This window comes from Mesocricetus auratus, unplaced genomic scaffold (assembly GCF_017639785.1).
Source record: "Mesocricetus auratus isolate SY011 unplaced genomic scaffold, BCM_Maur_2.0 Super-Scaffold_100010, whole genome shotgun sequence".
In the NCBI taxonomy this organism is placed as follows: domain Eukaryota; kingdom Metazoa; phylum Chordata; class Mammalia; order Rodentia; family Cricetidae; genus Mesocricetus; species Mesocricetus auratus.
Window position 1 is genome coordinate 50,332,858 of NW_024429194.1, and position 26,329 is coordinate 50,359,186.

Consider the following 26,329-nt stretch of genomic DNA (forward strand, 5'->3'; position numbering starts at 1 on the left):
GCGGCTGGGACACACTCGGCCCAGGCAGCCGGCAGCGGCTCCCCGCCCCGCGCGAAATTCAAACCAGCCGCCTTCCCAAGTCCGTCACCATCGCGGCCCTTTTCTCCCTGGGTTGTGTTTCCGGGAGGATTACTCGGGGACGAACTCGTCCTATTTGCCAGGCCTGTGAAAACCAACCTGAGCCCACCATGGCGGAGCAGCGCCTTCCGGTCCCCCGGCTGCGGGGCGTCACGCGGGAGCAGTTCTTGGAGCATCTCTACCCCCAGGTGAGGAGCCCCGTCGCGGGAAGTCAGCGGAGACACCTACCGGAGCGGCCGGCGACGGCGGACTGCCGCTGCTCACAGCTTGCCGCCGGGGGACAGGGAGGAAGGGACCCGTAGACAGGCTTGGGAATTAAAAGCCCTGGAGAAAACGGCCCCCACGTTTCTGGGGAGCAGGATGACCGGAGAAAGTTGAGTGACGTGAAGCATTTTGCCAAAGCTCCGGGAAGAGCGGCATCAGTCCTAGTAAGGCGAGTGCGGCTTTTCTGGACTCCCCTGCTCCTCTTCTATGGGGTTTCCCAAAGTTTAATTCAGGATCTCCATCCCCCCACCCCCACCCCGTGGTCCTCGCAGTCTCTGTTTATTCCGAGATTAATAGATTTTTTGAAGCCCAGCATTTGAGTCCAGTGAGGGATTCCAACAGGGAAACCAATGGCAATCTTCCCGTAGTTTTCCCCTGGCATAGGTCTTTGATTTTTAACTTGGGTCACAATTAAGGCTCAACAAAACCTTTAGTTTTTTTTAAAAGAAAAACTAGCAGAAAGTAGTTAGATATTTTTAAAAAAGGAAAAAAGTTTGCTTCCAGGACTTTGCAAGATAGTTCAAGCTTCAAGAAAAACAGTAAGGATTCTGGCGAATTTTCGAAGGGAAGGTCTCCAAGGTTGCAGCGGCCGATCTAGGGAGGCGACTACTCCGTGCTGCTTGAGCAGCCTGAAGTGTACCTTTGAGAGCTCGCGACTCAGAAGGCAGAATTCCTGGCATTACCAAAAAGAGTTTGTCATTGAGTCAGTGTGAAGCAGAGCTTAAGTTCATGAAGAGTTAAGGTCACACACTTCAATAGAGAGGTGCTTTGGATAATATTGTAGTTTTACTGGATAAAACCATGGGTCACGAAGCTTACACCAGGAGGCTAAGACCTGCTTATACTGCAAGTGGAATTTTAGTCTTGCTCGTGCGAATCCTAGAAAATAGCTGGTTTACAGGTTTGGCAAAAGAGAAAAGCCATACCCGGTTAAATATGCTTTGGCTTTAGACATGATTTGTCGCCATAATGTTTTTATTTGAAATATTTTCTTATAAAAAGGAATATTGCCTCCATGTAGGCAACCTCCCAGCAAATTTTGTTAATTGTACTGGAATTTTGGGGGGAGGGAGGTTTTAGGAAGTTTCTCTGGGTAGCCCTGGGTGGCCTGGAACTCAGAGAGCTCCACCTGTCTCTCTCTGCCTTCTCAGTGCGAGGACTAAAGTTGTGCACCACCAAGCCGGTCTAGTTGTGCTGAACTCTTATCTCTCAGCTGCTGAGAGACTTGAGACTGCAGGGTGAGGGTCCCACATCCTTTCCCGTGTCCTTCATTCTCCCGTCTTTCTGCCTGGCCTCAATTACAGTAGTCTGGTGGAGGCAGAACAAAACAACCAACAGAGAAACACAGCAGTTTTCACCACGGCTTATGTCTGTGAACCAGGCTGGTTGCTCACTCCTGCTCACACCAATTCTTACCACATATTGCCTAAGATTAGGACACTTTGATGATTTACCCTGGTGTGGGTGTGTTGAAATAGCAGCCAAGTGATTTATACCAAGTGATTCAACTAATGGAACAGCTCACAAACTACATGTTTACTTTATTACCCAGCATTTTTTACAATTTATTGTTCTTTATTCTTTGACAGCTTCATACATGACACAATGAATTTTGCACATTTTTCACTCCTGTCCTGTTGCAACCCTTCTCTCTCCTACTTCATGTCTTTGTATGTAGTGTTCCACCAAGTTTAATTTTAAGTAAATAATTTCTCATTTAGGAATTTTACTTTGCAGATATTTCTCTAAGATATGATAATACCTACAAAAGTCTATTGCACAATTAATTATTAGAAGTAAGCATGGGAAGGAAATTAGGTAAATTATTGCTCATTTATTCTTTGACACACTTCTTTGATACACTAAGGTATAAAAAGAATAATGTGGGAATTGATAGTAATAATTTTCAAAGTATATGGCTTAAACTTTAAAAAAGAAAATACATAGTCTTTTTTGTTTTTGGAAGGAAAATGCAAATGTGTGTTTGAGGGTACTTCAAATCAAAGAAAATACAGGCAGTGGTAGTGCACACCTTTAATCCCAGCACTTGGAGGCAGAGACAGGTGGATCTCCTAGTTTGGGGCCAGCCTGGTCTATAGAGTGAGTTTTTGGACAGCTACATAATTGCATGTCTAGATTTGTGTATTTGGGGGGTTATATAGATGCCCTTACATGTTTCTCAGCTCACCATTTAGAAGACAGAAGCTATGATACAGCACTAAAAGAATATAATAAAAGAGGAATATAATAAAAATACATTAGATACATAATTAAAATGCCAAGAGAAAAGTTCCCATTTAAATGAGAGTTTCTTAAAGAAATGATGGATTGCAGGACTAGGCAGGGAAAATGAAAAAGATAACTGAATTGTTTATTTTGTTATAAAATAAGGAAATGTTTAGTTTTGAAAGTCACAGGAACCAGCCCAAAGAGATCCACTGGTCAACTCTGATGATTTGAGCATTAAAATTATATCAGGAAATGTGGAGGCAGAGAAATTAGGTAAATTTTAGGGCATGATATCATGTACTATTTGATGTGCCCTGGGAGGACTATTCCATTCCTTGTGTGGAACATTCCTTACTCAAATTGCATAACCTAAAATCTGATCATGAAGAAACAAGATAAACCCAAATCCAAGGGAATTCAACAAAATAATTGGCTTATGTGCTCAAAAATATTAAGGTCATGAAAAACAAAGAAAGCTGATGAACCATTCCAGATGGAAAGAGATGTGATCACTGAACCATAGTGGCATCTCAGCTTGAATTCTGGGTCAGGGAAAGAACTCTAAAGGAAATTATTGGCATAATTAGTGAAACTTGAATGTGCATAGTGGGTTACATAATAATATGTCAGTGTGAGATACAACTTTGATAATTGCTGTGCAAGAGAATAGCCTTGTTTTCAGAAAATATGCTTCAGTTTTAGAGATGAGGACATGTTAACAACTTTGAAATGGTTCAGAAAAATTAGGTTTAATAGTATATCTGTCTCTACACACTGAGTGTGGGAGTAGCAATAGCACAAATGGGACTCCATATTGAGAAGTAGGTGAGTCAAGAGGAGAGCAGGTGGAAATTCTTATGTTCTTGCACTTTTTAGAAAGCTTAAAGTGTTAACAAAATTAAAAGTTATGAAAATGAAGTAAAAGTTAATTTTATTTTTTTGCCATAAATAACATGAAAATACCTGAATATTTGAATTTCTTTTATCTGTTGACGAGGCCGTTTTGTTTTCCTAATCGTAGGTTTGTTCTGGATGTATAATGTAGGTAATCTGCATGTTTTAGTAATGGCACAAACTGTTGGATGCTTTAAGTCTGAGCATCTTAGGCTCAGCTCAAAGCCACACTCTGATCCCAATGCAGCTCCTGATGGAATGTCGTCTTTACGTTTTTCACCTTCGTTACAGAGAAAACCTTTGGTGTTGGAAGGACTCGACTTGGGGTCTTGTACAAGCAAGTGGACAGTGGCTTACCTGAGCCAAGCTGGAGGGACGAGAGAAGTGAAGATTCATGTGGCTGCAGTCCCACAGATGGACTTCATCAGTAAGAACTTTGTGTATAGGTATTTTCTTCTGAGGTTACTCTGGGGACACAGAACTTGTCAAACCTTCAAAAAGATTTCTACATCATTTTATAAGGTCGACCATACTACATCTCATCTATAGTCTAGTTAATGTAATCACGGGCTAGCTTACTGCTTTTTAATGCATGGCTTAAAAGGCAAGAATTCTGAGTTTGTGATTGTACAGAGACATTGCCAGTTTTAGTTTTTAAATATAGGGTGCACCCTGCATCCTGTGGAGTCATGGAAAAGAATTACTATTCTTGGAGTTAGGTCGCCTTTGAAATGGTGTGCTATCCCCGTTTAGTCTTTACTGACCCATTCTGCTGCCATTACCCAGTATAGGAAGTTGTCGTAAAGACTGACCTTTCTTTCCACCTCTCAAGAAGCACAGGGCAGCCTGCATTTGATACACACTGACTTCTGTTTTGCAGCGTTTAAAACCCACGCTGAGTTTCTTCCATGCTTGTCCTATGCTACTGTTCGATCTCTGGCAGGTAAATCAGGGGCTGAGCGTCTACGTTTGAAAGCAGATTTCATGTGCTATTTATTCCCATGAGAGTCATTCAAATGTTAGACTAAAAAACAAAACAACATTCGCATTCTGGGCATGTACAGTTCCCAGCAGGTTCGATCTATTGAAAGGCCCTGTTAGTCACAGATTTTAGTTCAGAGATGAGCTAGGCAGGGTTTCTGGTGCCAGGGCCATTTCTCTCTCGTGGTGCTCTCCAAGCTCATGTAGTGAGTGCCAAAGCACTTCTCAGTTTCCGACTGAGCTGTCACTTCACGGGCCACGGATTGAACTTAATTGCCGTAAGTTTTCCAAATCTAAGAACTTTGCACTTTTTGTTTAGTCAAAGAAGTGGAAGAAAGTGCTGGAGGGATGAGTGGTTTTTAGCCTGTGGTTAATATTATTTATTTACCAGAATCTAATGACATAAGAAGTGTGTACTGAAACGTCATCTTGAGTTGTTTTGGTGTTTTTTCATGTTTTTTAAACTTTTCAAAACTTGCTTTTAAAACATATATATTATATAATAGTTTCTATTCCAGCTTGTTCAAAGCCTTTCACTAGAACATGTGCAAGGAAAAAAGTAGATTTAGGGTTTTTTTTTTTTAGCATTTCCTAAGCAGTCGGAAAGAAGGAATTTAATGTAGAGATATTAAGACATCAGAAACCCTGTAGGCATATAATATGCATTGATATATCACTTCAGTTTGAGTTGCTTTGACCCTTTCTCACGTCATGTCTCACCAAGCTGTAGCGTGTCCATTCCTCTTGTTTGCTGCTGCTGATCCTTCCCAGCCAGGGTTCTCTGAGCAGAAGCCCCGTGTGAGCCGAAGCGTAGCTCTGGAGCCTTCCACTTACCACATCACCTAAGTCTGTCCTTCTCCTCCTTTACAGTCCCATCAAACCTGGTGTTGCTCTCGTAAAGCAGCCATTCCAAAAACAGAATGGGGGATAAATTGAGGGGGTTGTTGTTACTGTTTGTTTTTTATGGTGCCTGCATAAAATTTACATAAAAGGTACATTGCTACTTTTGTCTCAATGTCTTAGGTGCTGTGCCAACACTAGCTTATATTTCCCATTTAAACTGTAAGATAACCTGTAAAATAGATGTTGATTATAATGATGAGAAAATGAAGATTTTTTAAAAAGTAACTGGGGGGCTCATTAGATGGCTCAGAGGATAACTCTGACCTGAGTTTAGTGCCCTGGACAGACATGGTAGAGGTACTGACCTCCACATACATGCCATGGTATGAATCCAGCACCCCCACAAATGCTTATAATAATTTCTTACTTAAATTTAAAATATTAAACAATTTTTCTAAGGTCATGTAGTTTAAAATGATAAAACCCAGGGTGTATATTCAAATTTGCTTGTCACAGAATCCACGAGAAGCCTTCTTTGATACTATCTCACTTACTGTTTTGTGCGCTGGTGCTGAGAAACGGCACTGTAATAGAAGACCTTCTGCTCCTTGAGGAGAGTTAGTTCTCCCTTCAGTCCCTACACATACTCACAGATTTCCAGCCGGGCGGTGGAGGACAAACTCGTGAGGATTTCCTTGTCTTGTCCTGACATGGTAGCATCTTTGTGATTGAGGAATGGTTTTGTTATTTATGTATTTATCTATTGATAGGGTTAAAAGCCAGGGTGTGATGAAAGCTAGGAAGCTCTCTGCCACTGAACTTACCTAGGAAGTGCTTTTGGTTCTAGAAGATACTAGCATAACTGGAGCAAAACGATAACCCTGTAACTTGAGGAGTATGGTGTAATGGAAACAAACATCATTTCTAAAATGTCTGACCATTTCTCCAGAAGCCAAAGCATGGCAGGTAAAGCAGGAGGGTGAGAACAGCGTTACTGCCTCCTGTGCTGAGGTGATGAAGCAGCAGGAGGGAGGGGCTGGTGTGTCTTCACTAGTAATCATTACACTTCATTACTAGTGCGAGACTAGTGGCTGTCCCATTCATTCACAGGTTTATTTGGCCATGGCACATAGAGACAGGTGGCAGTCAGCACCTCAAAATTCATGGATTTTACTTTTTAACTTTACTTTGGTTTTATGTGAATGGGTTGCCTGCGTGTATGTGAGCACTCCATGTGTGTCTTGTGCCCATGGAGGCCAGAAGAAGCATCAGGTCCTCTGAAACTGGAGTTGTGGATGGTCGTGAGCCACCATGTAGGAGCTGGGACCTGAGCGTACATTGTCCTCAAGAGTAACAAGTGCTCTTAAGCACTGAACCCTCTCCTCAGCTCCAGTCTGTGTATTGTCAGAGTATCCTGGTACCATGGAAACATCTCTCTTAGTAACTTGGAAAGAAGGATGTTGACTCTTGAAGAGCCATCTGAACCATAAACTTAAAAAAATCTTTATGTCTAAAAATTCAGGTAACAGGTCAAATTTATATACTGCTAAATGAATTTTGAATATTCAGAATTCTGTCCACATGGATTATACTAAAAGCTGGGTATTTCACAACACATGGCACTCAACTGTGCCAAGCCTACATGCATCATGGTGGCATTACTAGTTGGTATGTTATTTTTATGTCTAAGGATTCTGTTATGTTCATTTCAGAACTTTACCGTTTAACAAGTTGGTCCAGAGAGCAGCCGAAGAAACACATAAAGAATTCTTTATTGCAGAGGTAATATTTTAAAAAATCATTATGGCCATATACTAAATGGATTTTATGTGTGTGGAGGTCAGAGAGTGGCACTGGGTGTCTTCCTCCAGTATACTTTTTTTTTTCTTGAGGAGAGATCTCTTTGAACCTGAAAGGCTGGCTGACCCACAAGCTCCAGGGCATCTTCTGTCTATGTCCCCAGTACTGGGATTATAGGTACATACTGCTTCATGCAGCTGTCTTTATGTGGCTGCTGGCATTGAACTCGGATCCTCATGTTTCCATAGCAGGCACTTGATCAGCTGAGCCATCTTCCCAGACCTCCCTACATGGACTTCCTTGTGAAGGACAACTAGGTTGTTTTGTTCAAAAGATCTTAAAAGTTATCATGTGTACAAGAGCTCTAATCCCTGTTAGCCCTTCTTAAACTTTGATTGGATAGTCTACCTACAGGCTATGCTCTGCTCTTTACTAGCTCTTAACCCGTGACCAAATTATTTTTGCTTAAATGTACTTATTTCTATGTGAAAGTTAAAACTACTTATTTATTAAGGTTTTTGTGAGGATTACACAAATAAAATAATCTATAATTGCAGTTTGCCTGTCTGACACAGAAACTGCTCATCAGGTATTAACCGTGAATCTTTCTTCCTTTGAAAATACTCTGCTGTTATACATCAAATTCAGATGTTAATAGAAAACTTTATTTTCATATCATTAAAATTTCTGTATTATCAGAATTCTTTTATCTGTGTAACATTTGTTCAAGATGAAAGCAATATTCTTACAGAATAGTGTGACTCTGAGTTATTCAGTATAAAGACCTTGATTAGGGCATTAATTAAAGCTTACCATTAAATAACAGTTTCAAGTTAATTATATTAGCATTGGAGTGGTGTGTCAGTTCCAAAGCAAGTATGAGCATGAGAGTTTGATCACCAACACATATGTAAAAATTCTGGGTATTCTGGCATATACTTGCAGTAATTCTAGTGCTGGGAAGGCAAGGACAGAAGGATTCTGGGACTCACTGGTCAGCTAGCATAGCCAAATTGGTGAGCATATCGCAGAAAACAAGGTAGACAGCCATCCTGAGAAGCAACACAGTGCTGACTTCTAGCCTGACCATGATGAGAATGTCTCTTAACCTATCTGACCATGATGAGAATGTCTCTTAACCTATCCGCATTAGTTGTTCCTAAATATCATAGCCATTCTTTGGATGTATATGCATTGCTCTTAGGGGTTTTAAAAGTTAAAGAGTGGCATAGATTAAATAGCCATGAAATGTGCAGTAAAACAAAGGGTTAAATGGAAAAATTATGGCCTGTATGCAGACAGATTAACATTGATTCTCAGCCAAGTCACAGGGGAACCTGAGACTGGGATGGAAGCAGCCTCAGGGAGCCATGCCTGTGGAAGGAAAGTTGGCGTGTTCGCATAGCCATCAGACACAGCTATACTCACCTGGTGGTCTACCAGTTCCCTAACACTGAGCAGAGACTGCCCGTCAGGCGGCAGCTTGCCGCTTCTAGACCACTTGCCATCTTCTTTGCTTATTGCTTGGGTCTTCCCTTTATGAAGAATGTAACCATGGGTCCAATACTGAGAACCTAAAGAAAAATGTACCGCTGCAGCCCCAAGTTAAATGCACTGTTTGCAAAAAGTAAAGAGCCCTTTCTTGATGAAGAATTTGAGCAGTGCCTCTTTGCTGAATGACAATTCAAATTTTGATGAGCATACTTTGAAGCCGATTTAAAGAATCATTCTGATATAAAAACATGAAAACAGCTAAATTGTTAATTTATGAGTGTAGATTCATAATTTTTTTAGGTTAAATGAGATATAAAGTTTATGTTACAGCAGTCTGTATTGGTTTCTGGAAGGCAGAATTCTTGAGTTGGATTGACTTGTACTCAGTTCTCTGTTCAAGGAAAGGCACCCAGCAGTGGTGGTTTTGTTGTTTGTGGAGCTAGGGAATAGAGTGTGACCCCCAGCCCTGCAGTGACTGCTTTGTCATCAGTTCTCTTCTTTAGCTACTCAGGCAGTCAGAAGTGCAAGTGACAACTTTTAAAACTACTTCTGTAATTTTGCTCTTATAAAATGATGTATTTCTAAATCATGCATGAGCTGACTCGAAGGATTTGGAGTGAAAATGCAGGTTGTTGAGGGTAGGCATGATTATTTATTTCTCTCATTTCAGTGTTGTACTAAGAAGTTTGCTGTTGGACTCACATTTGATCTATCAAATGCTAAAACTGCACATTGAAGTATCAAGTAAATGTGCTTTTGGAGTTTCCCTTATGGGATCCAGTCATGAGCAACATAGAAAGACATTTCTGTCTGTGGCCACCAGGGGGCATCAGTAGAAAGGGTGAGATAATTAAAATTTTTAGAAGACTTAACTAGGCCACATTTTAATATTTACTCCATTTTTTTCTTATATTTTTTTAATGACTGCTGATGCTGTTTTTCTTTGGGGTGTTTAAGGATGAGAAATACTACTTACGGTCACTTGGAGAAGACCCAAGGAAGGTAAGAATTGTGGACTTAAAGTAATTACTTAAAATGTCAGTGAGCATTTTCACATTATCACTGTAAATTTATATTGATGAATACATAACACATTTCATCCTCTTCTGTTTCTTTAATGGTTTGTGCCCCTGAATGCGGAATCTTAAAAGTTGATTATTTAGTTATTCAGAACTATAGACTCTTAGAGTCATCTAATTTCCCTGCAGTAAGAATCCCTATTGCTATATATTTTACATGGCAGTTCAGCTAATAAAATACTTATATAAAATTACTGAAGACTTATTAGATGAGCCCTTATGTATATTCAGAGCCAAATTAATAAGGCTAGAGTAGATATGAATTATGTGAATCTTCTGAAAATAAGAACCTTTGTGTTAGTCAGTATAGTAAAGTTGACAGTAGTGATACTTTAGTCTGTTAGAGCAGTGGTTCTCAACCGTCCTGATGCTGTGACCCTAACAGTTCACGTTGTGATGGTCCTCAGCTGTCAGATTATCTCGTTACTACTTCATGACTGTAATTTTGCTACTGTTAGGAACTGTAATGCGAGTATCTGATGTGACCCCAAAGGGGTCCTGACCCACAGATTAAGAACACTGGGGGAGGTGTTGGTGGTGGTCACATCATTGGGCTGTAAAGCACTGAACAGACACTTACCTCTTTCATCCTTACTACACTGAACAGACACTCACCTCTTTCATCCTTACTACTCACCGTGTTGTGCCTTGCAGTATTGTTATGCCAGTGTTGCTTACTATTGAAATTCTTTCCAGGTGTTATTTTAATCTAAGTACTTTCATATGTCTGTCAATGCAGGACGTTGCAGATATCAGACAGCAGTTTCCATCATTACGAGGAGATATTAAGTTTCCAGCATTCTTTGAAGAGGAGCAGTTCTTTTCCAGTGTTTTTCGAATTAGTTCACCTGGATTGCAACTCTGGACTCACTATGATGTATGTTACAATATAAGAAATGTAAAGGTTCAGAGATCTATTGCTCTTATGGGTCTAATGTTCACAGATTGAACTTTATAGGCTCCTCTAGAGATCTGTGCAATATCATTGGCTGAAACCCAGAGCTGTGAGAGTAACCCATCTGTAGGACAGTAGTAATATGGAGTCAGCTGATAGCAAAACCTAGTTTTTATGTGTCTCTCTGTGGTCTGGCTCCTAATTCATCCTCACAAACACAGTAAGTTGTAGATGTGAAATGAGTTATGGCTTAGTGGGGAAAGGTGTGGAAACACAGTGTGATAGAAGTGTCTTAATGAGGCAGTTACATGCAAGTTGTAATTTCAGGGAAAGGAAGAGATTGTGGGGAATGACTTGTATGAATAAAAATTATGGTTGCCTTGAGAACACCAAATGTTTCCTGATGCATAGATGAGCAGGATGTATAGACTTTGATCTTGCTTCTGTGTTCTCATTGGCTTTATTTGCTGCCTATATGTAAGCAAATTTTAAATGGTATTGTGTGTAGTTTGGTGTTGGCAGCTGGAGAAACAAGAAACTATGCAATACCTGTTAGATTTCCAAGGGTTTTTGCTGTTTTGAAATAGGACTTGCGTTTTGAAGCCCTAATTGGACTTGACCTTAGATCTTACTTTCTCTGCCTCCAGCTGGCAGGAGTTCAGGCATATGGCAGCATGCCAAACTGCTATGCCATGTACATGGTTCCTCTAGTACATTTTAAAATTTACAGGGGATTTCAACACAGCAACTCTATAATTAGATGAGATAGACATGGAGTCTTAGCATATTTTCAAAGTTTTATTTGAATGATTGTGATATGCTTCCTATGTTTTTAACTTTACAGATTATGCTTTAAATTTTAAGTAGTTCCCTTTGACCTCTAGTTACAATAGAATATGTAATACATGTCTTAAAGTGTAAATCAGAGGAGCAGTAGTTACAATTAGAGTTAATGTTTGCTAAGTAAAGGTTGGTGCTAAAAGAAGAAATGTGTCAGTAGTGATGGTTGATATATGATGGCCATGCACACATCTCACTCAGTGTGTGTCTTAATTCTTTAACTGAATCATGTGCTTTTCTGCCTTTTAACAGTTTTCACACTCTGTACCAAGAGAGGGTACCCTTTGCGTACACACTGAAAGTTAACACTGATTCCTTTAAAAGCGTAGTCGGGAATTTGCCTGATTGTACTCCTATACAAACAGTCTCATAATCAGATTTAGTAATCGTGCTGTGGGTGGATGTGTATGCAGTGTTTAGCAGTAGCTGCATTGGTGTTTTTTATTTGGCCTAGGGCATTCCTCGACAACTTAGTAAGACAAACATTAACTAAGGGCAGCATCAGGTGCACCTAGGCTGTTATTCCCCTTTCTGTTTTCCTAATTTGTTGGTCTTTCCATGTTAAAAAACATGGAAAGAAATGTCTTCAATAAAGACATTGTTGTATATGTAGTACAAGCTTTTCATTGTTAGATTTGAATTATGACTGCGAGAGTTTTATATGGGTCAAATCACACAAAAGGAATAGAGATTAACATATAGTGACACATACCCATGATCCCAGCTGCTCAGAAGCTGAAGCAGGAGCATTAGAAGGCCAGTTTGAGCAACACAGGGAGGCCTTGTGAACCCCACCCCCACCCCCAAAAAAGGGAAAGAATAGGGTTTGAAGTTAACTATTTAAAATGCCATTGGTTCCATTGACTTGAATTTTAGATACTGCTTACACATACATTTTATTATCTTTAGGTAATGGATAACTTTTTAATACAAGTGACAGGAAAGAAGCGAGTTACACTCTTCAGTCCTCGAGATGCACACTATTTGTATTTATCAGGTATGATTTTATGTTTCTACAGTTTAGTCCATTATTTTTAAATAATATAGGAAGACCACATTTTAGGATATTTCTTCCAAATTATGTACTGTATTTTCCATTGTGTATGTATAGTGATGATGATACACAGTATAAAGAATGAGTTTTCAAGGGTAGGTATGGTGGTGCTCACCTTTAATCCCAGCACTCCAAAGGCAGATCTCTTGTGTTTGAAGCTAGTCTGGTCTACAGAGTGAGTTCCGGGACAGCCAGGGCTATGTAGAGAAATCCTGTCTCAAAACAAACAAACAAAAATTTCGGATTATTTTATTGTACTGCATGGACACATGGATAGTGGATGTTGGTTATCATATTTAAAGAATGGTCCTTGAAAATTACTGTAGGTTTGAGAAGAATACTTAGTTTTCACAGTGTGAATACAGTAATTGAAAAGAATTAAGTTTCAAGTTTATATTTATGATTTTTTTCTTTTTCTTTCTTTCTTTTTTTTTTTTTTTTTGAGACAGGGTTTCTCCATGTAAACTGCTCTGGCTGTCCTGGAACTCGCTCTGTAGACCAGGCCAGCCTCAAACTTACAGAGATCCGCCTGCCTTTGCCTCCTGAGTGCTGAGATTAAAGGCATGCGCAGGCCAGGCTGGCTTCCACTACCTGGCTGTGATTACTTTTTTTAAAACTGTGAACTTGGTTCAATCTGTATGGTCTCTCTTGGGAACTTTCTAGGTTCTAAATCAGAAGTGCTGGATATTGACAACCCTGACCTGGATAAATACCCACTCTTCCCTAAGGCAAGGAGGTATGAGTGTTCCCTTGAAGCTGGTGATGTTCTGTTCATTCCTGGTAAGGTTTCTAGATCACACTAATATGTTTTCTGTATTTATTTGTGTCCAGATATGCAGGAGCTTACCATTGTGTCAGAGCAGCCTACTGTCTTCAGGATAGTAAACTGCTGTACAGGTGTAACAGTAGGCGGTAACAATAGTCTAGGGATGTAGTAGGCCATTCTATTTGTGTTATTCACATAATGATGTATTCTCAATGTATTCCTGTCTTAAAAGCAACTCCATAATTTGTTAAGATAGTATGCTAAGTTATTTTGCTTGTATCTGTGAAAAGGTTGTACCTGGTGTTTTTGTAGAAATCATTTTATTTCTAAAATATATAGGCATTTTAGAAATGGTACATATTTTCTAAGAAGATTATAGATTTTTATTAGATATCAAAAAATTATAATCTGAAAATTTTTCTATATAGAGCTCCTATGATCAATAAATAAGCATTAGTTTGGATGCTCATAAAATTTCCAGGTTATCAGTAACTATGGTGATATAGTTATTATCTGCAATTAACATAATACTCTAAGATTGTAAAGATCATAAGTATTGAAGTTAATTGACCAGTTTTACTTAAATTAATTCTGTTTGTTATAATTCATAAATATGTAGTTTATAAACTATTGACACCTTTATTCAGTGATAGAATTAGCTTTTGAAACATCTCTAAATATACTTGAAGTTAGATAGTAAATTCCTTGAGAACAAGGAACTACTTTCTTGCTAATCTAACCATGACTCACTGACTTAGTACTGTGCTTTTTCAGCAACTGCTTCTTCATCTAAAATCTATTACCATTGTATAAATGAAAGTTTGCTTTTTGTGTCTTTAGAACATGACTAGTAGTTTTACCTGTATTCAGCTTTCCCAAAAATTAAGTAGTTGCATATATTTTAATGCAAAACAAGATTTCCATCATTAGGTTTAATTACCAGAATGGTTAGCTTTTTCTGATATATTAACAAGTGAATATTCTGAAAGACCTTATAACTAAAACCAAAACATTGAAGACTACTTTTATAAATAATTTTTTCCATGAACACTCTTAGAATGTATTTAAACCCTCCTTTCATAAGACTAAACACTTTTGGCATGATTAGCAATCCATCTGTTATGCTGAGCTGTTCTTTAATATTCTTATATCTCTTAGATTTTGAAATGTTAGTTGTAAACAGTAAACTTTCTAGTGAAAATGAAAAATATAGCTAAATAATCTGATCAAGTTTCTTTTTTACCACCACCACCGTCAAAGTATTTCATAATCATGGTAAAGGGGCTGAAGAAAAAAGAGGCTAGATCTGAGTACCTAAAAACTAAAGACTGAGGCTACAGTGTGTGCTAGCTTAAGTTAGGGAACCAGATTGCCTTTGGAACAGGACGTTTTTGAGAACAAGTACTGTATCGAATCACAAAGGACCAGGCAGTCTTCAAATAAGTAAAATGTTCTGTGTGCAAAACAGTCCGTGTTCTGATGTGGTTGCGTGCTCCAGGAAGTGTAAACACAGGGCTCAAAAGACTGCCCCAAATCAGAGCAAATACAACTTTATGATGTCTTTCAGGCTAGATGGGAAAAAATGAAAATTGCTAAGGCGTTTAGAACAGGCCTGTGCTGACACTCTGAGCTGACTGGCACTTCATGAGTGAGAGGAAAGCAGGGAGTATGAAGCGACAGGAGCTTGCTACAAATCCTGTTTCTTACATTGGCTGTATGCAATTCGTGATACTTCACTGACATTTGTTTTGTTTTTTAACGGTAGGTTTTATTTTTAACTTTCTACAGCTTTATGGTTCCATAATGTAATTTCTGAGGAATTTGGAGTGGGAGTGAATGTCTTTTGGAAGCACCTTCCATCAGAATGCTATGACAAAACAGATACCTATGGCAACAAAGACCCTGTAGCAGCATCCAGAGCTGTGCAAATCTTGGACAGAGCTTTGAAAACACTGGCTGAACTACCAGAGGAATACAGGGACTTCTATGCACGCCAAATGGTCTTGCGCATTCAAGACAAAGCCTACAGCAAGAACTTGGAGTAAAAACATGAACTAAATGTAGTAAAATTTTAAAAATAAAAATCAGTTCCAGTGTTTGAAAAGTACGCAAGATATAAACATTTAAAGATACTTTTTAAAAGTAGGATAAATCAGTCTCAGATTTATGGTGTAAAGGAGATACATATCTGATTTCTACTTAGTACAGACTGAGAATGCTTAGTGGAACCATTCTTTAGCTTTAATATGTAAATAACTTAATGTATTCAGTCACACTACGTAAAGTCTAGTGGTGGAATGTCCTTCTTTGGTCTTTGCAGTGATTCAGTAGCGCCACCAAAAATGTTCACCCCACCCCCAGCCCACTCTTTGAACACAGGATTGGTATTATCTTAGGTCTAGCTACCCTCGTGGTCATGGGATGATTGCCAGTAGCAGCTGGGGCCTTGTGTGTCTTCATTTGTATGCAGTGGAGTTGTCTGGCTGGAATCCACAGGCTCTTGTCTTACATGAAGCCGCTTTCCAGAATCCTCTACTAAATTCTTAGCCTTAATGCTCTGAAATGGCTTAGCCCTGTCCATCAATGAGCCAGTCGTCATCACATATAAAATTAAACATGAGTGGGTTGCTCTTCCTTGAGGCACAGGAAATGTATGAGAGAACAGGATGGTTTAGATATTTAGTAAAGCTTACAGATGCTTTGAGTTACCAGGACTAAAAATGAGTAGATTTAATGATGTGATAGATCATGAGTTCTAGAATTTATCCACATTAGCCCAATAATGTAAATCTTTGAAGACAGTGAGCCCTGTGTGTGTGTGCGCGCACGTTATATTTTTTGTACCAAATTACTCAGTGACATCAAGAACAACTGTCTTTACTAAACATGTGCCTATCTAAAGTAATCTGAGTCCATCAATTCAATACATTTTAATTACAGAGGAAATAGTTACTCTTGAAGGTAACTCATTCACTCATGCCCTGCTTAAGAATTGGATTAATTTCAGACATTAAACAAAAAAGGAAAAGTATATAAAAATTATGACTTAGACATCTTTGGAAGATAAACAAATTATTGAGGTGAGCAAAGGTTAAATGTGTATCGGGGAAAATGCTTTAATATGCTAGCCAGGTCTAATTATCAGATTTTTTATCTTCTTAGCCTGAGCAAAGCACTTACTTAATGACTTTAAAGGAAAGATGTAAACCCTTAGATCATACAGTATTTACTTAGCTTTGAATAAACTAACCAGAATCATATAGAGCTTTGAATAAACTAACCAGAAACTGGTAGAGGCACTCACTAGCATGGGTAACTGGGTTCAGATCCCAGCACCAAAAGAGAGGGCTATGTAGGAAAGTTGTAACTAGAACCAAATTGACCTAATAGAATACTCTTGTTCAGCAGCATAGAAGGAAACTGGAGGATTTATGTTTACTCTTTTCATCTTGAAAGTATAACTGATAGATTAAAACACACACCACAGAACCAGGAGGACTAGAATACTCTTGTTCAGCAGCATAGAAGGAAACTGGAGGATTTATGGTTACTCTTTTCATCTTGAAAGTGTAACTGATAGATTCAAACACACACCACAGAGCCAGGAGGACTAGCACATAATGACTGGTGCTAGTCGCTCTATTTCTTCTAAGACTTGTTAACTCCTCTTGAAGTATATTTGCAGCACTGTGATGGATCCTTTGAAAAGTTTTAAGATAATCCTGATTTTTTTTAAATAAAAATATTTTAGCCTTTTCATTTAAGGCCAAATGAATAACATATACATTTAACTAATTCGTTGGATTTAAATTTTTTTGTTGAGTGAATGAATGTTAGAAATATAATCACCCTGGATTGTATAGATGGTTCTGGTTGAGTTGCTACAGAAACAGATTATAGTGATAGAAACCATCTTAGTCCTACCTCCTTCTTCCAGCTGATTCGTGGCTTAACATACTAGTTCCCTCCCAACAAAACTTGCTGTACAGCTTACTATGTACAGACACAAATGAAAACTAACAAGCAATGGGAAGATGACAGAACATGTTACAAAATATGCAACCAAGGAGTCTGGCAGTTGTGAGCTGGATGGAATTGGTCCAGTTTAATTACACACAAACCTTATAACTCTGTTGCCATTTGTACAATGCGTGCTCTGTGCAAACGTTTACATAGACAGAATTAGCTCTGCTAGGTACACAACCAACCAGTGACAGCAATTGCTGAGATGAGGCTGAGTAGTTCCAGGAGACATCTGTGGTTTTGTACATTATGTTCAAAAACACATTTTAAAACTTATTAGCTTTTCATGACGCAATATTTTTCTTTACATATGACATTGAGAGTTCTTAATTTCATAATTTTGAAATGTATGAAATACCAAGAGATAGTCAACAGGGCTGAATTTATCCTTTTGTAACAGCTATGTGAACATTTGCAAAGAACCCAATAACAAAGCATATCTCATACCTAAAAAAAAAATTGAAGTTAAATTTTATGAGTTGTGGAATAGGATAGGTCATTCACGGAGGTGAAAGGCAGTTGGTGATAGAATTTGGGACTGTGCCAACCTGACTCCTTTCTCCAGTGTTTCAGGAGGAACTGACAGACTGCCACTCTGGTGTTGACCTTGCTTCAAATGTAGAAGTCATCAATGAGTGTCTTAAACATACCAGGAGACACTAAAATTACTCGAGGGCCTGTGTCCACGACTGACTCACAATTCTGAGGCCACTTCAGTTAAAGCATTGCAAGTCATAGATGAGACCACTATTCCTTAATTCATGTTTCTCTAGAAGGAAAGCCTTCAGATGCAATACAATACTTTGTTTCAGATGTTCCTGCTTAAGGTCTACACTGTTGTTTCTCCACCAACATGCTGGGACTTGATGTTAGATCCTTGGGGCTTAGCGTCTCCTTACACTAGGTGGGTTCTTGGACACTGAAGAAATGAAATGAATCACACTAGATTCCAATAGTCTTTTATGGGGACAAAATAGTCCAGACAACTAAGACAATCAGCAAAGAAAAGGGAGAGGTTTTGAAGAACTTCCTCTAGGAGCACAACAGAAGAACTGAGTATAATGCCAACAGTTATGGAATAATTAAGAGGTGAACTCCATGAAAAGGAAAGTTGTTCACTTGAAAGACCGGGAAGCAAAAGCAGACACAAAACGACAAGGTGAACAGTTTCCTTTCCAATGGGCTAAGTGCACAGATAAACATCCAAATAACATTCCTGGGGATTATGATTTTAATACAATTAGACATTCATGCTGTGGTGGTAACCATGTTCACATTTGTAGAACCACTTCTCTGTGTCTCTTTACAAAGGCACAATCAAGTAGGACAAGCATTTACAACAACAAATTTAACATATACAGTTTTAAACAAATGTGGAATTTGTAGTATTATACAGAAATACCTGTGTGTGGATTAACAGTCATTTCTACTCCAAAGTATCTGTTCTACTCAACACTACCTCCAGAGGCAGTAACAGTTCTAGGTGTCCCTTGGAGCAACATCACTTTAACTTCTAACAACTGAAAATTCACATGAGTGGAAAGGTGAAGAACTAACTCGGACTTTTAAAATGAATTCTTAAAATACCCTTTTCACTTCAGTTAATGCTGTGAAAACTAAAGCCTTCCCTTAGTATGACCATTCAGGAATTCAGCTATTTTACATTATGTGATACATTTGACTATTATTAAACAAATTTAATGTAGCCACCCAATCACAGTGCTTAAAGTTAAGGAAATTCGCAATAATGTAATTTTGGAAGAAACCAAGTAAACACTTTGCGTATGTTAAGATACTAATCTTTAGTATACATTTTCTTTTCAATCCCAAAGTAGCATGTTATTCACTGTTTGGTTATTCCATGACCTATAATGCTTTATTTATTTATTTGTAAGAAGTGCTACTTTTTATAACCATGCAGCTTTGTTCCAATATTGTTTGAAATGCGTTAGATTTTGCTGCTTCAAAATGCATTTATCTAGTAAAGAAAAATGGGCAGAAGGAAACTTCACCCAAATTATGTAGCAGTGTTAAGCAAATTCAGTTTCTGGGCCAAAATTTAAATTATTTGTGTCTTCAAACTTTCCTTTGTAACCTTTCTTATCTCAATGTAATTTTACATTTGGCCAAAGAAAGCTATTTTCTCTTGGCAGACAAAACCATGCTTCTGAAGAAACGCTGATTTAGGTCCGTGGAATCTGTCTCCTGTTGAGAGCACACTAACAGATAATTAAAACCTGTCAATTACATTACAGCGCTTACTGTAATATGTTTTTAAAAACCAACTATACAATTCTATGATCTTGGATATGAGGGAATAAATATATTTTGACTTTAAAAAACAAAACAAAACAAACACTTGGTGGAACACTGAGAATGAGTCCAAGGGTTCACAAAACTTCTCCAGGAGGCAGGATGCTGGGTGCAAGAGCCTCCCCCCCAAACCTTGGGACAGAAAGAAGTGTCTGTAGTCAGCAGCTAAATCAGCAGTTTTTATCAATGTTAGTTTAAAACAGGTTTCAGAAAATTAGCTATTTCCAATACCAATTATGTTACCTTTTAAAAAGACTAACACCCAAGTTTCGTTCATTTTTAAAGGACATAGAATTATCACAAAATACTTTTCTAGACTCCAAATTAATTCTAATCCAATCAAAATTTAAAGATGCCCACATTTACATGCAAGGAATCCAACCATATATGACACTCATATTTCTGGAATGTGCATCTTAGCCCACAGAGTGACAATGCATCTAATTACTCTTATATCTCATCTTCTGTGTTTATAACAAAGTACTTGGTTCTCCCACTAAGAAAGCAATTAAGTCTCAGAACACTTCATGAACCCTGAAATGATTCTCTATGGAGGGAGTTTCCTTTGCAAAATGAATTTGACTAGTCACCTGCATACCCAAGTCCCCAAGTATCTGAACAAACTTCTTGTGCTCCTTTCCAATCCAGGATCTCATTGGATCGTGTACTTGGTAAGGTGTTACATGAGTGTGAACACTGATCCCTGTTTGAGCAAATTCTTTCAAGACTTCTGGATATGTGACCCAAGTATTGCTTCCTCCAGAATGACCACCATCCAGCCAATACATCGTTCTTATACTTTTGATGAAAGTGTCTATGTCCTTGTCTTTCTTGGCTTCTTTCAACTCAAACAGCAACTGGTTCAAAACAACACAGCCTTTACTGAATCCAATCAAAGTAAATGATGCATCATTCAATGATAATGGAGCAAAACTCGCAGCAGACTCATCCCCATTTTCACAGGTCCTCTCTTTTTCCTCTTGGCCACCATTACTAGCAGTAGAAGAGTTAGACTCACAGTTAGACACTTTGCAATCCTTATTCCAAACACTCCTGTTCTTGGACAGCAAACCATTCTGAGTTAAGGTGAAAGCATTAACTAATAACATATACAAGTGCTTAAAGGCCCCAAAGTCTGGAGTGTGTTCTGGTGCACCAAACATGTTGCTTTTCACAAAATTGTCATAGCAGCTGAATTTGTGCAAATGCATTCGGGAACACTTTATCACCCAAATGTAACTATTAGGAAAACGGTGGGCTAAGATGGTGGCAATATTTTCTAGACTCCAATTTTCCCATTGGTAATTCTCAGGATGACGAGTCATAACTTCATGGTAATTCTGAAAAGAAAGATGAAACAGGCATTAAAAGTGGATTTAGCTATAAAAAGCTTTACATTGTTATTGAGGAAGTTTTGATGGCCTATGGTTAATGTACTCAAAATAAAATCTAAAAACTGTTACACTTTCTGGCTATAATTTTGAATGTAACACTTCACTCAGCTTAATCTTCATTATGAGACAGGGTAATAAAATTTACTTACACTAAGTATTAAGAATTTCTGAGTAACAGAAAGACAAATTTTAGTTTCACAAACTTATAATTTTGATTTAGTACACATGTAATGAAGTTCCCTAATTCAACTGAAAATACAAATTTGATTTATTATAATCTTTTGATCAAGACATAATTTCAAAATACTTCCTTTTCAATGAACTGCTGTCCTGCATATCTATAATGAAATCTATCATAGGCATGGAGATTCTACTAGCAACCTGACTGCTATGCCTGACTTCAGGGTTTTGTTTGGTTTGGTTTTTTGCTACTAAGCAGCAAGGACAGCACAGAAAATCTTAGTATACATCTGTCACTACATTCTAAAATTCCTAGAGGTACAAAACTCTAGGAATAATCATAATTTTTAAATAATCATAATTTAAAGTTGGTGACAGAGACTACAAAATTGCCTTCCATGGTTTTCTTCTTAATTTGTTCAATTTCATAGGTATAGATAGCTCAAATTTAGATGTATCACAGTTAGGATGACACTGAAATTTTGTTCAATTTAGGTGGCTAGCAGTTCAGTGTTCTCTAGTACATATCCAAATATGTAATTATGTAATAAGAAAATACTCTTCCTCTCTACCAAGCAACCAGAAGCTTAGATGTAACAGTCCCTTAAAAAATATGCTAAAAGTCATGATTCTGCATCAATACAGATTTGCATAATAGCTTTTAGGCACCAGTAAAATACCACTGGAAATAGCAGTAAAACCTGCACTAGAAATGTACAAGATTGCACTGTTTTCCACACTCTTACTTAGCTTCAATGTTAACGGTTAATTTTTTTGAAAATCCGGATAGAAGATTATGCAATGCTCTTGATTTAATTTGCACATTCGATTTCAAATTAGGTTAAACATTTTTCTGTCTGCTGGCAATTTTTTTTAGTTCTGTTAACTATGTATGTGTCCTTTGACAATTTTCTCACTGTAACATTCAATTCCCTAATATTTCTATTTCATTCGTTTCATTAATATTACTATTTCATCAATAGTTTGCCATATAGTATGTTCCAAGAGGATCTTAAGTTGACTTTTTATGGATTTTGCCATTACCTTCTGCACATCCAGGTGTATTATATAAAAACTGTCATAAAATAAGCAGCTTAGATCTGGAAGGGCTTATCCATTACCTTTTGTTATTATGTTTAAACATTGTTTTTGTATGTGTGCCAGCATGTGTGGAGGTCAGAGAACAACCTGCAGGAGTGTTTCTCTCCTCCTTAGGAACTGACCTCCGGTTGTCCACCGTGACAAGAGTCACCTTCACCTACAAAGCCTCCTTGCTGGATTTTTTTTTTTTTTTTTTTTTTTTTGGAGACAAGGTCTTATGTAGTCTAGGCTGGCCTTGAACTCATTATGTAGCTGAGAAAGACACTTAACTACTTTTCCTGCCTCCTATTTAATGCATTTTTATAAGCTAGGTGTGGTGGCACATGCCTGTATTCTTAGCACTTAGGAGGCTGAACCCAAGAGGATCCAGAATTCAAGAGCAATCGGGGCTACACATAGTGAAACCATCGAGAAACAACAAATAAATAAGCAAGCTTTTTATAATTGAGAACCCCAAGTCCTGAAACTATACAATTACCTACATTAATTATTTAATGAACCCGAGTGAAGCTGATTTTATGAATTTCAGTGTAAGCTATACCTCATAGAAGGTGCTATAAATCTAAACATAATTGCCCCCATTAGCTCCAGTTTACATGATTAAAAAGGGAGAAAATGTTAATACGGAGGAACTGAGCAGCAAAATGAAAACTGGGAATGTTACTGTTACATCAAAGCCCAGATCCAAGAACCAGGGTAAGTACTTCCACATGCAGAGACAGGACCAGATGCCCCCAGTTAATTTGATTCTACAACCAGGCAATTAACTATAGTTAACCTACTGAGAAGGATTTTTGTCTTGCTGGAGATATAATGCACTTGCTATGCTTTTAGGAAGTAAGGACTGGAGGCTATGCTTCTCTTCCCCAGTGAGGCAGAACCTAGGATGCTTAGCGCAGTTAAGTGCTTCCTGACCTGCAGGAACTTAGAGGTCCATCCCACATTACACTGAGGTGGGGGTCCAAAGAATCTTTTCACAAAACTTCCTGTTTGTAAGAGTTTACAAATACTCATGATAAGGATTTAAAGCAGATGGACTGCCTTCTCAACCAACTGAGGAGAGCTACATTGGGGAACGGTAACTCTAAAAATGCACCCGGGGACCATCTTCACAGAACATAAAGTATACAACCCAAGTACACAGTGAGCAAGCAAGGGGCCAGCTGAAGCGAACTGCCTGAGAAAGTGCCAGAAGACCAGAGAACAAGATCAAGACATATCCTCATGGTCATTTATCCTTCCTGAAAGCAAGATCTCATGACATCTGCAACCATGGATCCCAGGACAATGGGTCTTACTATTGAGAAACACAGAAGCCATATGGAGGGTTTGAAAGGAGTGGTGTGACGAGACCTTCACCTTTAAGCCACTGTCCTCACCATTGTAGATATACTAAGAGGGTGGAGGTGCTGCATTTGTTGCTGAATTAGAGATGAGGTATGAAATCCATCCATAGGATGACAGAACTCACTCTGTAGACCAGGCTGACCTTGAACTCACAGAGATCCACCTGCCTCTGCTTCCCCAGTGCTGGGATTAAAGGCGTGCACCATCACAGCCCAGCTTGACTTCAGATTTCTAAAATGAGTAGGTATTTTCATTAACTTGGATGAGGAAGACTGCTTAGGAGTGAAGAGATTTTCAGTTTTAGATGGCTACTAAATATCCAAAGGAAGTAACTGGTATGCAGTTGGTGAATCAATAACAACTGGCTTATGTCTAAACTAAATAAATGCCAAGGCTTGTCAGGGGATAGGTAAAGCCACAAGATGGAAAGAGAGCACTGGCAGAGTAGAGAAAAAGTTCAGAGTGGAGCACCAGAGTACCCGAAGGTGAGGATGGGTGGTACTCGCCGAGTTATTCTAGTATTTAACCTTGATTGATGCCCTTTGAACTATTACCCAATTTTATAACCGAGGTACTTCAATAGAGAAGCAACATCTACACAGATTGTAATCTAAAGAGTACAGAATGGAGTGTTAAATCTAGGCAATTTGGCCTTGAAGCCTTGGGATGCACTTCCATTTTCTTTCCAGAAGACCTGGTCCTCTATAAACTCCACACTCTGCTTCGCCACTGTCCAAAGAGCTAATGGGATGCATTATGGTGAAATGAAAGACGATACTGAGACTACATCTGCAACACTTTAGGCCCTGTTCCAAGACAGGTGGATGTTCTGTCTGGCACACTTCCACCAGAAAGTACTCAGCCGCCATGATCACCACCATCACTGGAACGAATGAAGTAGCTGGTCACAAATCTCTGAAGTTCATGTCAGAAGCAACGTGTTTGTTTTCCATTCTGAGTACAAAGGCACTTTCCATTAGCAGTCAACTAGTCAAGTCAATTGATTGGTTTCGAGAGCAAGAGAAGATACTAAATACCACTATGACCTTTAAGTATATCATTTTCAAGTACCAAGTTCAAAACAGTAATAGTTTTCTAGTATGGGGAAAACATCTAGCTATGTTCTAACTTACTGTCTACCCTAGGGAACAGAACTTACTGGGAAGGCTGATTTTCTACGGAAATGCTGTCTGTATCTGAGCTATCAACATGATACACAGTCACCTGTGGAGACTCAACACTTGGTGATGCAACTAATGAGAAAGTGAACCCTGAGTCTTCATTTTAACTAATTCAGATACCCTCATGTGGCTAATGTATTCATTACACCGATGCAGTTTTGGATTAAAAGCCATCTTCCAGGACAGCTCTAGCATGGACATTTGTCTGCAGCTATAAAACCAGCAACACGGGAAGGAAAAAAAACAGATGTGCTGAATTCAAATGGGCCTCGATATCACTAGCATTGTTGGCAATGACATTTCTTCCACTACCGTGTTTTAGGGTTACAAAAAGGTCACACTTTAGTTAGTCAGCGTTTTCTACACAGCACCAACACACAGTCTACTGAGACTAGGCTGGAGCTGTGCGTGCCAGTCCCATTCCCTGCCGTGACTCTCCTTCCCACAGTGGCACCTGGACTGAGCTGCCCTCCGGAGACCGTGACCCTCCGGGGCCCCTTCCCCGGGTGGGACTCCGACAGTAACTGGAGCGCCCCCCCACCCCGGGTGAGAACCCGCGTGGGCGTGTCGGGGAGGCCGGGCCCGCGTTACCTGCACATCCCCGGGGAAGTAGAGGACATGGTGCCTAGTCTCCGGGGCGGCTCCCTCCCCGGGCGCCAGCAGGAGCAGTTCGTTGCTGCGCTGCGGGTCGGAGCCTGGCACGGTGGAACGCTGCAAGCGGTGGCTGTCCACCGGGGAGCCCCGCGCGCCGCCGCCCGGGTTCATGGCTCCGGTCCGCGGGCTGGACGCCAAGTCTCCGGAAGCGAGCAGCGGCCGCAGGAACAGCAGCACCAGGGCCGGAGACCGCGGCCGCCTGAACAGCCTCATGGGGGGTGGGGAGGGGGGGGTCGAGCCGCCAGGGCCGCGCACCGGGCGGCGGGGGCGGGGCCTCAGCCGCCCAACGGCCCTGGCTCGCCGTGACGTCAGCGCGCCGCGAGCGTCAGGAGGGAGGGGGGGAGAGGGGGCGTGGTCTAGGTCTGGCCGGGAAGTTCGAACAGAGGTCTGGGAGCCTGAAGCTTAAAGTAGGCGGCAGTTTGGGCTCATGCGCAGTAGCAGCTGCTTAGGGTCGCTGTGCAGTCAAGTCCTGTGTTTAAAAGTTTGGCTAGGTTCGTCTTCCCGGTGAGGTGTAACCGGTCAGAGACAATGTAGAGTAATTCTGAAAGTCTTTACGTTCCCGTGAGTGACCGGAATCTCCTTTATCCGGAAGTTCCCAAGTAGGGAATCGGGTTCCACATCAAGTCTTGGGCATTTCTAGTTGGGTAGAGGGATCAGGGCACATGGCTCAGGGAAGGAGGGATGGAGGAACGCCTTGTTTATTCGCACATTTACTGTAGTGGGTGTTTACAGCCAATAGGACTTTGAAACCAGTTTTAAAAGTATAGGAAAACCATAAGAACAGCAACTTCTTATGTATAACTGTGTAGGAATAGGACTGGGCCAAATTTATGTTAAAGATGGGGAAAAAGGAATCTGTTGTTTTAATACTGTGTGTGTGGACATACTGCGGACATCACATGTGTTTGCCGGTGTAAGC

General features: G+C 39.6%; 2 protein-coding genes across 4 annotated transcripts; one reads left to right on the forward strand and one right to left on the reverse strand.

The window, feature by feature from the left end:
• The first annotated feature begins 64 nt into the window (after positions 1 to 64).
• Tyw5 (tRNA-yW synthesizing protein 5) lies at positions 65 to 19,489 on the forward strand. Of its 3 annotated transcripts, none has more exons than XM_013121117.3 (8): positions 65 to 266; positions 3,757 to 3,892; positions 7,002 to 7,071; positions 9,541 to 9,585; positions 10,377 to 10,539; positions 12,307 to 12,394; positions 13,115 to 13,231; positions 15,006 to 19,489. In XM_013121117.3, exons 1-8 carry the CDS (start codon positions 189 to 191, stop codon positions 15,260 to 15,262), a joined length of 954 nt encoding a protein of 317 aa, XP_012976571.1. In that variant the 5' UTR covers positions 65 to 188; the 3' UTR covers positions 15,263 to 19,489. The 3 variants fall into 3 exon arrangements, with proteins under 3 accessions (XP_012976571.1, XP_005080954.1, XP_040609529.1); XM_005080897.4 differs by having other exon boundaries at positions 77 to 266; positions 3,757 to 3,911; positions 10,402 to 10,539; XM_040753595.1 differs by lacking the exon at positions 65 to 266 and adding an exon at positions 285 to 506 and having other exon boundaries at positions 3,757 to 3,911; positions 10,402 to 10,539.
• On the reverse strand, positions 17,296 to 25,648 carry CUNH2orf69 (chromosome unknown C2orf69 homolog). The gene is made up of 2 exons (XM_005080899.4): positions 25,348 to 25,648; positions 17,296 to 20,893 (listed from the first exon to the last, which is right to left on the reverse strand). Exons 1-2 carry the CDS (start codon positions 25,621 to 25,623, stop codon positions 20,069 to 20,071), a joined length of 1,101 nt encoding a protein of 366 aa, XP_005080956.1. The 5' UTR covers positions 25,624 to 25,648; the 3' UTR covers positions 17,296 to 20,068.
• Between the last annotated feature and the right edge of the window lie 681 nt (positions 25,649 to 26,329).

Bases quoted from the DNA above. Each gene is read 5' to 3' on its own strand.
- Tyw5 (XM_013121117.3), top strand. From the start codon at position 189: ATGGCGGAGCAGCGCCTTCCGGTCCCCCGGCTGCGGGGCGTCACGCGG. The intron at 267-3,756 runs GTGAGGAGCCCC...CCTTCGTTACAG, and splicing joins TGGAGCATCTCTACCCCCAG to AGAAAACCTTTGGTGTTGGA. The intron at 12,395-13,114 runs GTATGATTTTAT...GGAACTTTCTAG, and splicing joins ACACTATTTGTATTTATCAG to GTTCTAAATCAGAAGTGCTG.
- CUNH2orf69 (XM_005080899.4), bottom strand. From the start codon at position 25,623: ATGAGGCTGTTCAGGCGGCCGCGGTCTCCGGCCCTGGTGCTGCTGTTC. The intron at 20,894-25,347 runs GTAACGCGGGCC...CTTTCTTTTCAG, and splicing joins ACTTCCCCGGGGATGTGCAG to AATTACCATGAAGTTATGAC.